Source organism: Varanus komodoensis, unplaced genomic scaffold, assembly GCF_004798865.1.
Source record: "Varanus komodoensis strain SLA01 unplaced genomic scaffold, ASM479886v1 scaffold7_1, whole genome shotgun sequence".
NCBI classification, from domain to species: Eukaryota; Metazoa; Chordata; class Lepidosauria; order Squamata; family Varanidae; genus Varanus; species Varanus komodoensis.
In genome coordinates, this window is record NW_025336479.1 from 8,680,623 (window position 1) to 8,696,364 (window position 15,742).

A 15,742-nucleotide genomic window follows, 5' to 3' on the forward strand; every position below is an offset into this window, starting at 1 on the left:
TTCTTGTCTCAGTCTCAGGTTTTTTTCCAGCTTATACAGACTGGACAGAGGAGGCTGCAGGCTGCTATCATGCTGATCTCAGCCCCACACCACCGACTCTGCTCTCTGACGGAGGCTTTCTATGCTGCTCCAAGATGCCTGGTGTCTGGCTAAAGTAACCCTTGGGATGGATATCAGCCTGTAGCCTTGGTTTCAAGGAGCAGAGAGGAGACCAGAACTGCAATCCTACACAGTTAGACTGCTTAGCCTTAAATCCAATTAGTCAGTGGCAGAGTTGCCAGATCATCAGTTTGCAATCCTCACCCCAAAGCTTCCAAAGTATTGATTTTTCTTTATAATATTTCTGCAAATGAAGCAAGCTCCAAGCTGGCTTCCTGCTTCACCCATCCCCTGCCCTCCTAGAGGCACCACAAAATTGTTTCGGCTCAGCAAAGAGCCTTGGAAAACAGCCCTTCTACCTCTGTGCTACACGGTTTATCAGCTGCCCCTCAAGCCCCATTGCGCTTAAGTATTTGGAAGCAGGAGCGTTACAGCTCTATCTGAATTTGTGCTGCTCAGAGTAACCCTGAATGAACATATATTTGTGCACTTGATTACAAAAGGTCTCATAACACAAAAAATGAAGAAGCCTGGCCCCCTTTATCTTTTGCTTCAGAGGTCTGCCTGAATTGGACAGAGATTTCAAGGTGAACCATGAAATGAAATTAAATGAAATGAAGGAGAGGGGTTGAAATGAATCTGGAGGTTTATGTTCCCTGCTACATTTCTTCATTCTTTCTTTATTAAAAAAAGTTTCTACAGCTGCTGTCCTTGGTACCAGTGCAGCAACAGCAGTCATGCCCCTGCTGTTGGCAGCAAAACCAGCAGCTTTAGCAAGTGTTTTAAAAGAGAGTGCAGAAGGGGTAAGAAGTCCCTGCCCACCAGCAGGTCAGTCCCTCCCTCAAGACTGTTTGGGAGCAGTGAATCAGAACAGAGGCTCAGCCAAAAGGAGTGCCCTGGATTCCCCAAATGCAAAGGGGTTGGCACACTGGGGATAGTCCTTTCAGCTTATCCTTAATGAGGCTCCTGGCTTCTTGCACATGTGCAGCATTCTCATGTTAAGAATTCTCATACACCCAGCAATGCTGACCAATAGGATTTGAGCATGCCGATTCATGTGCAAGATGGCCGTGAAAGCCCCTTTGCATCTGCACCAACAGGTAAGACCTGCTGATGTCCGATGGTTCAGAGAGGCAAAGATCGGGATTGAATCACAAAATCATAGAAGGGTTGGGTCAGAAGAGACCAGGAAAGCCACCAAGTCCAACCCTCTGCTCAGATGTCTGCTTCTTGAAGGCCTCTAGTGTGGGAGAGCCCACGACCTCTCCTGGCAGCTGGTCCCACTGCCACGTTGCTCTGACAGGAAGGAAGTTCTTCCTTGTGCCTAGCCTGCACCTGGTGTACCGGAGTTGAAGTTCTTTGTTCCGCGTCCCACAATCTGGGATGAGTGAGCGGAGGTCTTTTCCTCCCCCTTTGTGGCAGCCTTTGAGGTACTTGCAGAGTGCTATCATGTCACCTTGTCGTCCTCTTTTCTCAGGGCTGAACCAGCCCAGTCCGTTCATCATAAGACGTATTTTCCAGGTCCTGCATCATCTTGGTTGCCCTCCCCTGAAGCCTCTCCAGATTATCAGCATCCTTTTAAACCTGGGTGTCCAAAACAGAACGCTGTATTCCAGATGAGGTCTGACTAATGCAGAGTAGAGGGGAATGAGCAGTTCTCTTTTTCTGCCTCTATTTATGCATTCCAAAATATTGTTTGCTCATTTTGCAGCTGCCTCACAAAAAGGGATTGCCTTACGTGGATGTCATTACTGGGTTATTTTATAGCCCCATCACTGTATGTGATACTTTACAATATAAATGAAAGAAGAAGCTAATTTTTTACCCCAAGGAGCCGACCAATTAAAGTTTGACAGTGGGGAATGAAAAAAGGGGAGAGAAAGAAAAGTACAAGTAGGGAGGATAAGATAGCTACCACTGGTTAGGTTACAAGGAGAGGGGGAACTGCTCTGCTTCGGGCAAGAGGATGACCCCACAGCTCCACGACGGAGAGCTTTCCCGAGCACAACCAAAAGCAGCCCTCTTTCTAGAAGGGACAGCCCAATTCATCATGGACAACTTTATTTCCATAGCAGAGGATACAGGAGAGCAGCTCTTAATGAGATAGGCCCAATGGAAGTACTAGCAGGTTAATGGGATTGTATCTAACAAGATTACCTGGAGATCAAACCCGTCTTCCTGACATAAAAATAACAAGATTCCAGGGAGAGGGAGAAGACTTAGGAAAAGCTTGTTCAGAAATGTTGTAGCTCCACACAAACACAAAAATGTGCTACTGAAAGGCTCATTTCAGGCAGCACACTTATGAGCTACAAAAAAGCACCCCAGCTGCTGCTTTTCTGCAGCACAGTTCTGCTAATTGCATTACCAGAACTTACTCTTTGGACATGCATTTGTAGACATGGGGGAGTAAATGAGGATTTCACTATGATATACATATATGCAAATCTGCCCCAAATTTGCATATATTTAGACAGGTATCCTGTTCTCTTTGAGTTCCCCTTTCTAAAATTTCTTTCCCATTTGCCTAACTTGCCAAGGTGTCTATGCCACTTTGGACAATATTGGACAAATGATATTCCAGAAACATTTTTGTTATTTATTAATGTGTTATATTTATAACCCACCTTTCTTCCAAGGAGACCATCAACATGCATTTTATTCTCACAACAACCTTGTGAGGATAAAACGCCAGGCATCAGTGACTGGCCCAAAGTTATCCACTGGAGATTAGCACTCAGCTACCCTGGCGCCTGGTCCAACCCTTCCGGCCAGTGCACCACACTGGCTCTCTTCCAGCCTCTTCATTGTCCCTCAGAGACATTCTCTCCTTTCATTTTTACTTGGCACAGTTATCATGCTGCATTGGCGCTCCACAACCCTTTGCTGATCCCTTTCTCCATCACTCAATGACTATCCAGCCTCAGATTCAAGGAAAGGCTCTTGTTTTCCCACCCTGCTCATGTTCGCTCTATCATCCTCCAAATGCCCACTGTGGGAAAGAAGATGCTGAACCAGGTAGAACTCAAGCCTGATCCAGCACAGCTCTTACACTCACAGATCCCAGGCCCAGAAAGTAAGAATGACTATCAGTGGCTCTTTCCCGCTGTTCCCAGTCAGGCTGAAGAACACAGGAAGGTGAAATGACGTTTGAAGATGGCCTGAAAAGGTAAGGCTACTTACCTTTTGAACACATTACTCCAACACTGCATTCAACAGCACTGGCTGCCAGTCAGTTTCCAGGCTGTGCTGGAGCTAACATTTAAAGTCCTAAACTGTTTAGGATCAGTCTACCAGAAGAAGTGCCTTCTCTCATATTTCGCCCGCCGTGAAATACCCTTCCCAGGGAGATTCACCTATACCTTCACTGTGTGCATTTAGATGTCTGTTCCTTCCCTTTCCTGCTGGCAGTTGGGGTACATGTTTAGGATAGTACCCTAAAAAGCCCTACAACTTCCACCATTCCTCAGCCAGCCAAACCAGTTGGGGAATGAGGGAAGTTCCAGGATTTGTTCTGCCCAAGTATGCATAGGGCAGTGCTGGTGGTTGTTACACTTATTAAGACTGGCACCCTTAATTTCTAATCTAATAATGGTAATTTCAACACCCATTTTTAAATTATTTATGTTTTCATTGCTATATATATTGTTTTGATTATTTTAGTGTTCATGGGACTTCCATTTCACGTTTTGTAAACCACGTTAAAGGATGTCTGCTTGTCAAATGGTCTATTAAGAAACAAACGAACCCCTCGCAAAGTACTTTCCTGTCCATTACCTCTCTCTCTCTGCCCCCAACCTGCTCAAAATTCCCCTGAATTTTGGAGAAATACTCTTCCAGAGTTCCTTAGGAATATGATACATCTTAAACAGAAATAGCCCATCTCTCATCCTAAATTAAAATCAATCCAGACTGAGCCCTAGTTTTTCTCTTCACCATGTATCAGAGCCAGCAAGGTCTGAGCAAAGCGGCCTTGTGCATTAATGGATCGTTTGCATATAGACAGCCTCTGACGCACAGATCTGAAGTTGGCAGACTGAAAATGAAAACAGCCTTTTTAATGAGCATTAATGGGAAAGGGACTAATTGGGGAGTGGAGAAATTTGACATGCCTAGCAAGTCTCTTCCAAACAGCATGATAAGAAAAAGGGGGCCTTGAGGGGGCACATGAGGTTGGCTGATGTGTGAGAGGCTTGTTTGGCCAGGAAAGACCTAAAATTCTTCCTCTCCTTTACTACAGAAGGTGGGCACAATACCATGCAAAGCATAGGCACCATTTGGGAACAAATTTGCAACAGAGCGAGCACCCATTTGATATCGTGTGATCCAGCCAAACAAACGGAGCTTCTATGGACCAAGTGTGGCATACTCTTACTATTAAAGAAATCCCAAATATTCCTTTATTTTGTTTTTTAACCAAATCCCACAATAAGAAAAGCTACGACCTGCAACGGTTATCATTTATTCATAATTTCATGAATTCCCAGGCCTAACATTGTAATTCCTCTGCAAACGAACAGAGAGAGAGAATAAGTAAGAGGGGTATGGCAGAGCAAGAAAAGGCATGGTCATGCACCCGTTTTACTCTGATCCCACCCACCTCTGTCTAGCTCCACCCACTGCTGGCATGTGCCCCCTGAGGGAAAGTGGCCCTCGACAGGAAAAAAAAAAAAAAGAAAGTTCTCCACTCTGATGTCTTCAAAATAATGCTGCTGGTGATGCGTGCTTCCTCATCTATCTTCTGCTATAATTACTCAGTTCTGCTCGTTGTGGAAAGGAGGGAAATACACAGCAATGCAACTCTATCCTTGGACCAACTCTATAGAGAAGAACACTTGCATGCCAACCCCTCCCATATTTGACAGGCTCTTACATGGGTGATGAACACATTTTGGGACCATGATACCTGATGGAGCATCTCTCCCGATATTCATTCACCCTGCTGTGTGTGCACATTCTGCCAATGCTCAGGAGCTTCCATACACGAAGCTCCCTGGGCTCATTCCTTCGAGGACACAGATTCAGAGTTCAAGGATGTTTATGAAACAGTGTTCAAGGGCCTGGGAGCAGCCAGGAGTGTTTGGGGGAAGATATTGACTCAGGGCTGGCTGGAGAACAGGAGTCAGGTGTCTTTGAGCAAAGCAGCAAGTTGCCTCTTCAGGAGGAGGATGCAGAGACAGGAGGGAAGTCACGGATGCTGGGAAAAGCTGAGCTGTTGCCTGTGGGGCAGGATGCTCAGATGGGAAGCATCTCAAAAGGAGAGACCACACCTCTTGACCCCATGGCTCATCAGCAAAGTCACTGTGAGGAGTAATGGGAAGCGCGGAGGTGCACTAGCTTCCACAGTGCTCCTTCTGTGAGGCAGGGCAAAGAAGGGCTCGTAAGTCAAGCCTTGGTCACTGAACAGTATATAGGGTTCGACATATTACTTGCTGTATGCTCACAAGTTTGTACAACAGTAAACAGAATTAAAAGATTAAATGCTGGTGTGGCTGTTGCTGTTAGAGGGAGGCAAATAGCTCAGGACATACCCGAACACTACAGTCAAGTTCTGGGGCATGTCTCCAACTGCCGCCACTAAGGGTGGCAACAAGGAGCAGGGCCTTTTCAGTGGGGGCCCCTCCGTTTTGGAATGAGCTCTCCACTGAGGCCTGCCTGGTGCCAACTTTACTATCTTTTCACTGCCCTCTACCGGAGAGCATTCAACTAGGCTACTGAGATGTGCTAAGTCTGAATGTTTTTTTCTTCAAATTATTGTAATTTTTTGAAAATTGTATGGTAAGTTTTTCATATCTTCATATGATGCATTTTATATTGTATTTTTAATGTGCTGCTGTACACCACTCAGAGAACTTCAGCTACTGGGTGGTCTAAAAATTAAATAATGAATGAATGAATGAATGAATGAATGTGTTTTTCATTGTTTGAGAGAGTAAAACATAAACCAATGAATGACCATTACATGGGGATTTTGACTGAATTTCTTGATGGTACGAAATGTTCAAGAGTGGGACAGATTGCCTTGGAAGGTGGTGAATTCTCCTTCACTGGGGCTAGGCTGGATGATCATCCATAGGGATGCCGTAGTGCTGGATACTGGACCAGTATCCAGGATACTGGACCAGAGGACCTCTGAGGGCTTCTCCAGCTCTAGGAACCCTGGCTTCAGAGATATTCTGCCAGCCAAGAAAAAGCTAAATTCTCAGGATGGCAAATGTTATCCTTCAACACAAAGCCATGGTATTCACACATGGCACTGGTTCAAGCCCATGCATCTAACCGCCCTGCTGGAGCAATGCGCTTCTGTCAGCTTCTGAGCTGGCTCTGTCACGCTAGGAAATAGAGTTCCCCCCACTCCGAAAAAATAAAAGAATTCGATTCGGAGGGCAAAGCACTTTCACAGCACCTTCAGCACATGGGGTCATTCCAATTTCCTGTCCAAAAGCATATTTTTACTCAAGGAACGCAACATGGGAGGCAGCACGCAGCTCACTGCAAAGCACGGCTCGGGGAAGCTTCTCCCATGGGCTCTTCGTACTCCAGGTGAGGTCCCGCGTATGGCTGTTAGCAGGAGCTGAAGGAGCGAATTCCAGAGTCAGTCCAAGCAACCATCGCGATCACGGGTGTGTTTCGCCTGCATTTGCCTAGTTACCACCACGCCAGCCAGCCTTTCAAACGGTACAATGGGTTGCCATGGAGATGGCTGCAATGTCACCGCAGAGCAAAGCAGTGCAAATCTGTGGCTGGAGAATGAAAGCCGGGACGGGCGGGGGGGGGGGGGGGGGGAGTCAGTCGTCTGCTCCCCTGTAAAGGGTGTGTTGATGGCCTTTCTCCTCCCATTGCTGCAAGGCCCTGGATCGGAGGGCCTCTTCCGCAGGAACTCCTCTCTTGAGCAGACTGCGTGATCACTGAATATTTAGCATCACTACCTAGCCAAGCATCCATGGTTAGCCAGGTGCTGTGCATGTAAGGAAGGGAAGACTTGATTCATACAAGGATCTCTGGGAAACACAACTTTCTGTGTGGAATCCATCGATAAGCATTTGGCCTCCTAAGGGCCGAGGGGAATGTTTTGCTTTCCTTGCTAATGCCTCCAAGTGATGTACATTATCCTACTGCAACCATTCGTTTATAAAGGTGAAGAGGTATCCTCAGGGGCACCACTGGATGCTGAAAGCGGGGCTGAACCCTAGCAGCCCTCTGGCATGGAGTACAGCTGACTCCTGTCCAGTCGGTGCAGTGCTATCCTGGATCACATGGGGGTGTAGACTGAATTTTTGGAGCTGTCTTTTATGTTGACAAATAATGATCATTTGGAACATTTTCAACCTTTTCTAGTTTTTACAACCTTTGTGTAATAATAAAGGGCATTATTATTCCCCTTTTATAATCATGGATCTAAGATTCAGGTCTAAGTTCTCACAGGATCATAAAACTGACTGCACCATACTAGTTCAGGCAGCAAGTAGAGGCTTCTGTGTATTAAAAGAAATCCCTGCACAATGAAAACTTCCAGGAAGCAAGTCAGGCCACATCTCCTCTCCCTGCCATACCAGATTTCTATATGCAAGGATTAAAAAAATAATAGAGGTTCACAGTACAAGTGGCATAGTCCAGACACTGACTTGCCACCTCAGGGACAACAAGCCCCAGGAGACGGTGGGAATCCTGGCTAAGTCACTTATTAGCTTGTCTAAAAGACAGCTTCAGCACAAAGCACACGCTAAAGCTGGCCTCAGGATCACTCAGTCATGCGTCCGGGAGCAAAGTTCAGCTCATGAGGAAATCAGGTGACCGCACCGCACACAGCGTGACAGCTCGAATGCCTTGAAGAGGTAACGTATGGGTAGTTGTAGCGTCCATTTCCTTTTCCCAAGGATAACCTTCTGCGGAGGTCCATTCATGTAAGTCACTCTTCTAAAGGAGGTGTCCCCGTATCTCAGAGGCACAGTACCTGTTCCGCATGCAGAAGCTAACTGGTTCAGGTACCTCCAATTCCTGCCTGAACGCCTGGAGTGTTGCTTCCAGTCAGGGTTGACAATACAGGGCTAGATGAAGCAGCAGCCTCCTACATTCCCAAATAAATATTTGCTTTGCAAAAGAAGCTCAAATGAGTGATTCCGTTTTCTTTTTCTTCTTTTAAACAACCAGAGCAGGGGAAGGGATTTAGCTCCCACAGTGCAATTCCATTAATTATCAACCACCTGAAACCGCTAATTACTTTTTACAGGGGAAGGGTGTAGCCCAGTGGTGGAGGACCTGCTTTTGTACACGCATGCGGCAGACCCCGGCATCCATCCCTGGTGTCGCCTGGAAACTTCTCCTGCCAGTCAGTGTTGATAATACTAAGACGCACATTCCTCTCATTTTTCATCATCCATTGCTGAGCAACAATTGTAACCCAGGTTTTCGAAGTTCAAATCTGACATTTTTTATCCGCTAAACAATATTGACTGCAATTTAAAATGTGATGGAAGCCACCTTGGACAGCCCAGTCTTTGCTCCCAACTCACACAAACACTATGCAGATTTGGGGGTGGGCGGTTTGCCTACTAAGTGCCTACTAAGTAACCACCAACAATGATAAATGGGGCACTCAGACAGATGGTGTGCCTGACTTTGCTCCAGTTTCGTTGGCAGAGGGAGACTGTGCACTCCTCAAATGACACCCACTGCCGCCTGCATGAGCTTCCACAGTTTCTGGCAAAGGTAGTAGAGTTCACTTGAGGTCATTTTCTAGTGTATACCACTCAAATATAGTTGCACACTTGCCTCACTTAGTTCTTTCCCTGTCTACAGAGCTCAGTTTTCTAAGTGCAAGCTGCAGAGGTTTGTATGCAATGGAATAAATTTAACAACGAAACCTTTAAGCCACTTACTCTAACAAAAGCCTGGTTGACATGCTCTGGCCCTTAATGCGACAGCCTTTTTTGGTTAGCAGCTGTCAGTTTCATTCTGACTCCACAACTGCTGTTGGCTCCCTCAGCTTGCACGCTGCACAGTGGACAACCTGGGATGTCACCTCTCTGATGCCACCTTCCAGCACCCGAGACTGTTTATTGGATTCCATTAGAGCACAACTCAGCTCAAGGGTTCTTAACCCTCCCAAAATCCACTGCGACACACTAGTTCTTCTAAGCTACTTCATCCCCCAACTAAAGGCCTTCTAATCTCCCTTGGAAATACTTCTCCCTTTTCATTACAGCACTTCTCTTCACAAGCATCAAAAGCATCTTGCCTGGGCCATGGATTCACTCCCTTTCCAAGGCATTACCGGTAGCCGTGTCCACCACCCAGTCCCCTTTTTGGAGGACTGAGGGGTTACCTGCATCTTGTAGCAGACAAACAGCAGAGTGATGCCAATGGCCCATTTCACCTTGCAGCAACAGATGTGAACAGAAAGGCATTCCACACCAAGCACGGCTTTAATGTAGCAGGACACAGTGGGTGGGTTCACACGACACAATGAGCCACAATGGGTTTTTACCACTGTTGGCCTGTCGTGTTGTCTGAACCCCATTGTACTATTTCAGCATGGTACGTCTGGTTTTTAGAAACGACAGACAGAAATAACAGTCTGTTCTATAGATACCACACTGGCTTGTTGTGGTGTCCAAACCCGGAAGACACAACCCATCAGGGTACCAAGGCCAGAACCAGAGCGCCGCCTGGCAAGAGCAGCTCTTTGCCACTTTGGGACAGGAGTGAGAATCAGCTGGGCAGCGGTGCCTGGACAGGGGCTGCACCACTCGGCTGACTCCCCACTGCCCCTATTCTCACTCCCGCTTGCCAGAGAGGGGTCCCCAACCCGGTGCCTGCAGAGCTGTAGCCTGCAGCAAAGCCTCCCAATTCAGCAGAGGGGCGGAGGGTGTGACAAGCAAAAGCTCCAGCAAGCACCTGAGATTAAAGTCCTAACTCTGAGAACAGCCTCGCACTGGGAGTCTCAAACTTCGCTCAGCTCCCAGCGCGTCCATTGCGCCTCCAGAGACACAACACAGCCGTATCAGCAGCAGAGGGAGTGCTCATTTGTTGCCTCATCCAAACGGAGGCCACAGCGCCTTCCTCTCCCTCCTCCTCCTGCACTCATCTCAGCCTAACGAAACAGCCAAGAGTTGCTGTATCTGCAAGGCTGTGTTGCAGCGAGACACCCCTGGCTACAAGAAGTGGGGCGGCAGAGCTGTATCACATCCTCCTCCACACTCCATCAACAGGCCTTTCCTTCCTTTGCTTTATTTAGTTATGGATGGAAAGAGGGACATTTCCTCTAAAACTGGGGTGCGTAACATGCGGCCACAGGCTATGTGCCTCACCCCATCCATGGCTGCCTGCTTCCAAATCGGCAGCTGCAGCCAAAAAGATAAAAATAACAAAAATAAAACAAAAATGTAAATTCTGAAAGTAAGCAAAGCCCAGAGGGAGCATGTTCCTTATCTGCTAGCTGGATTATGCTCCCAGCACCTTCTGTCACATTTTGCCACTTCATCAGCAGCGGGAACAGGGTGTGGCCCCAGCACAGCCACCAAGAAAACCATTGGCGCAACACGCCATTGTATGCATAGGGGTGTGTGCTTTCCTTACATCCCTGCACTTCTGCTGGTCCTGAGCAAATTGAATGGAACCCAAGAAGAGGGAGGGGGAAATAGAGACGGTGCAAGGAGCACAGATCTGGCTCCGAACCAGACCCCTGAGCACCATCTTGTCTCCCAAGGCAGCATACCGGCGAAAGGCTTGTGAATGCTGTGCTGCCACTGGTACCAGCGCAGGTGCCTGGCAGCCTGGTGAGCAAACCAGCAAGCAGATCAGCTCTGGTCCCCCCCCCCCAACCCCGCTGAAGCACTGCTTTTCATTCACCTAACACTTCTTCCTGTAACTGATGCAAGACAAGCATGCTAGAAAAGCGTATCCTCACTCGTCGGACCCAGATCCTCGAGCACAGCGCTCTGCCTTGGGGTGGGGACTTTCTGGTCCCCAGTTCTGGAGTGTCTCTTTTTCTTAACCTTCTGGCCCCACTGCAAAGGTGGAGAAAATGATGCTGCTGGCTCCGTAAGTAACCCTTGGGCCTCCCATCCAGCCTTACCTGTACTGTGCCTGGAAGTGGTTCTGCACAAAGCTCTGGCCCTTGGGAGGCTGCTCAGCTGACGGAGCACTGCTGGAGGAGCTCCCTTCCTGTCCCGGTGGAGGCTGCGGGGGGGAAAGAGGCAGAGGCTAAATTACAGAGACACCCACCTGCCACTGGAATACAATACAAACTTCCTCCTCAGAGCACTCGGCTGAATCCATCTGTGCTCATTCTGCCTTCTCAACATTGTTTTTAACACATGGGCTCTTTAATCTTACCATCCTTGCTCACCCATTTCTTTCCATTCTTCACACTTCCCACCCCCATCCAGTAGAAAAGGCATGACTAAAGGGAGTGGGGAAGAGTCAGGAAGTGATATTTGCAAACTGGCGTTTTAGAAACTGTCCTGCTCTGCAAATGTCTTCGAACGAGCAAAGAGAGTACCTAAACTCAAGTACTGTTTTTTTCAAAGTGTTAAGAAAAATTTTCTCCTCCTCAATGAGCAATGAGTGGGGGTGGCGGGATGCCCGCTATTCACTGAACAGGCCTGTACATAGGGTGGACCCCTCGGTACTGGCCCACTTTTATCTGCACGCCTCCTCGGCAGCCACAACTCTCTGTAGGCCAACACACATCCCTTCCATGGACTACCATTCCTCTGAACAGGAGGCCTTTTGATTCATGAAGTTAGCAAGACATAGCCGGAGCGAGTGCCTGTTTAACTCAGACCTTTTGTAGACAACCTCCCAAAACTAAAAGGTGGGGAAAGCACATACTGGCTACATGGTAACCATGGGACGCTTTATAACTTGTTCACTTGGGATGCTTAGCCCCCTGACAAACCACCACAAAAAGACCGAGATCTCTCTATCCTTTTGATACCTCTTCACCTCCGAACCATGCAGGATCTCCCATTTAATCTTCCCCAAGAGAATGCTACATATTGTATTTTTGTCCAAGAGGTTTTCCTACCAAGCTTTTTCCAAGTTTGTTCAGTTTTTGAAGTTCCTCCTTGTATTCCCTTCTTTCCTGTCTGTTTTCTCTTGCCTCCCTACTGAATTCCTTTTAATAATAGTCTTCCTCTCAATTTGGACCTGAGATTTGAGAGTAAGTATTCAAACAAAATTCAAAGCAGAGTTCTTGTCCCACCTGCCTAGGCTGCTTCTTTGTGTTACCAAATCTACTTAAAAGAAGGCGACTAGGCTACCTTTTCCCAAGTCATGGGAACATTTTACCTGGTTGCTGCCTCTCCTGGGCAGACAGTTGTCTTGGCACTTTGGAATTCTTCCCTGGCCAGAACTAGAAAAGGTAGTGGCAGAAACCTACTAATCCAACAGAGGCGTGTACTACTGGACGACCAAAGCAGTTGTGACATGGATTTATCACAAAACCAAACACATTTTCTTGACATGGTATGCCAGAAAAAGGAATAAAACATGGAAAATCAATTACTCTTCCACAACTGCAAGGGGAAGATTAGTCAAGCCCTCTTCTTATTGGTAGGATTGCTAATAAGGCTAGCCATGAAAGCAGCTTCTTCCACAAGTAAAAGATTCCAGTATTCTCCATTGCTGCTCTGCTGCCCCCACAGTGCTCCCAGCATCCATTCTGTTGAGATACAGCAGGCAAGTGACACTCAGCCTTTGGTTTTCTCCACCATCCAAGCACTGCTCACACTGGGAAGGGAAGTAACCAAATAATCCGAAAGACAGCCACTTGCTGTGGCACAGAAGTCTGGGAAGTGTTCCTGCCGCCGCACGACATTGGTAATGCATGAATGGGGTCTCGGTGACCTTATGAGTCACAGAACAATGCTGGCTTCCCATTAAGACAAAAGAGATTTAATGTTTTAATGGATTTCTCAAATGTAGCAGGATGGAAGGGAAAGAATTTAGGGTGCCATTAATCAAACAATTTGTCCTGTCTGGGAAGGAGGTTTTTTCCCCCTCTACAAAAAGCAAAAACTGCATGTTTCTCGATATGCAAGGAAGAGCAGTAGTTTAGGAGCACAAGCACTCCCTGAGTTTAGCAAGCAAGCAGGCTTTCCTTAGCCTAAAATGGAAGTTACATACTAATATGGTTGTTCACTGGTTTGCAGAGAACTGCAAATGTTAATAAAGCTGCAAGCAAACTCTCTTTCTCTCTCTCACAGTATTCAGGAATGTACGCAGGTTTCTTTCATACGCCCCAGTAAATCCACATGGGGAAAACAGCATGTGTCTACAGCCTCTGCTGAGCAGTTTGTTGACTGAGGCTTGACACACAAAGGGTTGGATTTTGGCCGGGATGCCAAATAATCTTCCTACCTGAGGCTGGACGGAAACATCACAGTCTCCACTATAGTCAAAGCACTTTGTAGCAAAAGTGGTCTCATGTCTATGGCCTTATCATGCATAGCAACCACTACAAATGAAGCAGGAACACACACAGCAGATGGTTAACACTGACCAAGTTGGTCCAGCACACATAACAGCAATCGAAGGTGGGGACAGTGGTCATCCAGCATGTTTACATGGGCCGTGGTGCAGTTTTAACTGGGTCTCAACCCATTTCATCCAGGCAGGGCTTTCATCTTAACAGGTCTTGCAGCAACTGCTTTGACTGAGATGAAATGCCAAAGCACCAGAAAGGGCCACCCCACCAGGAGCGTGGCTTCAACATGGCGCTTCCCAACCATGCTTGTGCAAGCGTTGTGCAGGAGAGAAAGTGGGGCTCTTCGGGGGCTCGGAAGTGCTTGGGGGGAACGAGAATGGCCTTGTCTGGGCACACGACAGGTGTCTTGTGTACAGCAATACATGCACAGGTATGAGGCGCGTCTCCCACTCAAAGCAGCTCAGGTAGCAGGGCAGAGAAGTCTGCTGCTTGATGCCTTGAGGAGCCACTGCCGGAATAAAAAGCTCCGCACTGGAAGAACGAATGGTCGGGCTCAACAGCGGTGCCTTAGTATGTCTGTATGCCAGAGGTAGAATTACATTAGAAGCTAAATAAAGAATGTACCCGATGAATACGGTGCTTATGCAAAAAAAGTGGAAAGAAATACCTGGCATCTTGGTTAGAAGAAAAAAAGTGGCAAAAACTGGGCAGGGCAAGAGAGTTCATGGATTTGCACCAGACAGTGGAAGAAGCATTGTGAGTATAGGTGCTATTTTGAGGTCATGCTTGCCAGCACAGTGATGTGTGATGGAAGGAAACCAGAGGTACAAAATGCCATGGGACCAGCTCAGAAGAGGAGCTAAATCTGGATGCCTCCCTCCTCCTCTGCCCCCAGGCCCCCCTGCACAAGTCTGCTGGCCATGGATGAGCGGCCAAATACAAGCAGGCGAGGGTCTCAAACAAACACTCTGCTGGAACAGTTCATTTCACTTTGGTTTTATTCTACCAACTTGCAGCTCCTCACAAACAACAGCCTGGTGCTACACAACTCCATGTTGTTTTAGGTGGAGAGGGTTCCCAGATACTCTTTTCAAAGCAACACACCGTAGCTAAAACCGCAGCACACAATTGTGTGTTCGTGTCTCCTAATTATTATATTGCTATGGTAAGGCAAACATAACCACTGGAGGTTTGGCCTGGGGGCTCATAAGGGGCAAGGAATACTTAACTCAGCCCATTTTTCTGCCCAAAATCATACACCGCCCCCCCCCCACAGTGGAGGAAATTATCTGGGTTGTGTAACCCCCACCTACAAATAAAGTCTCCCAGATAGTTTTGTCTTCAGGACTGCGGTTTTCTGCAAGTGCTTTTTGCTTGAAAAGTGGAGGGGGGGCGGTGGAAAGCAGTAAGCAGCTTATTTGGGAGGAAACACCAAAAAGCAGTACACTGGCTGTACCGCACAAAGCATGCCGTCCCAGCCGAGGTGATACAGGGGCATGAGGTGCTGCTAGAAGTCCAGAGAAGTTATTAATCTCTTGTGGGGCATTTTTATTTTTAGCCAGATAGCGATGGAGAGAGAAAATGAATATTGAACATAGTGGAGTTCCTGAACAGGTGGCGCCCAAGTTGCAGCTTCGATCTATACTAACCACGCTTCATTACTGAGATCTGATTTGAAAGATTTATTCACTAAATTGATGGCATGGTGGGCTTGCTTGTTTGGAAAGTAACCAAATCGTTTCAAAATTAGAACAAGCATTTCCTTATTATGCAAAGCTGATCTCAGCTAAGCATCAGGAAAAGAGAAAGAGGACAGTGGGAATCCCTTATGAGCAACCAGTCAGGTCTTCATGAAATGCTGGCCAGTCTGGGCTAGATGGCAGGCAAAGGGCTTGAGCAAAAAATAAAGACAATGGCCATAAAGTGCTTTTCACGTTCAACTGAACCGGCCAGATCTAGCACTTCACAACCTCTGGGCAACAGTCCAAGTGTGTACCCAAACTGGAGGCACTGACCTATTTTTTTTCTGAGATGGGTTGTTCCAGTCATTTATTTATTACATTTATAATTGACCTATTCTCCAAGGAGCCCAAGGCAGCATCCATGATGCTCCTCTTCCTCCACTCCATTTTATCCTTACAACAACCCTGTGAGGTGGGTTACTTTGATAGCGACTGGCCCAAAGTGAGTTTCATGGCTGACAAGTAACTT

The 15,742-nt window shown here is 47.2% G+C and overlaps 1 protein-coding gene across 1 annotated transcript in view; it reads right to left on the reverse strand.

Moving 5' to 3' along the window:
* Positions 1 to 15,742, reverse strand: part of USP43 (ubiquitin specific peptidase 43) — a 108,138-nt gene that overhangs the window by 59,231 nt on the left and 33,165 nt on the right. Inside the window, exon 3 of the mRNA XM_044454082.1 lies at positions 11,177 to 11,280. Within this exon, the coding sequence (XP_044310017.1) occupies positions 11,177 to 11,280 (104 nt within the window). The remainder of the gene's footprint in view (positions 1 to 11,176; positions 11,281 to 15,742) is intronic.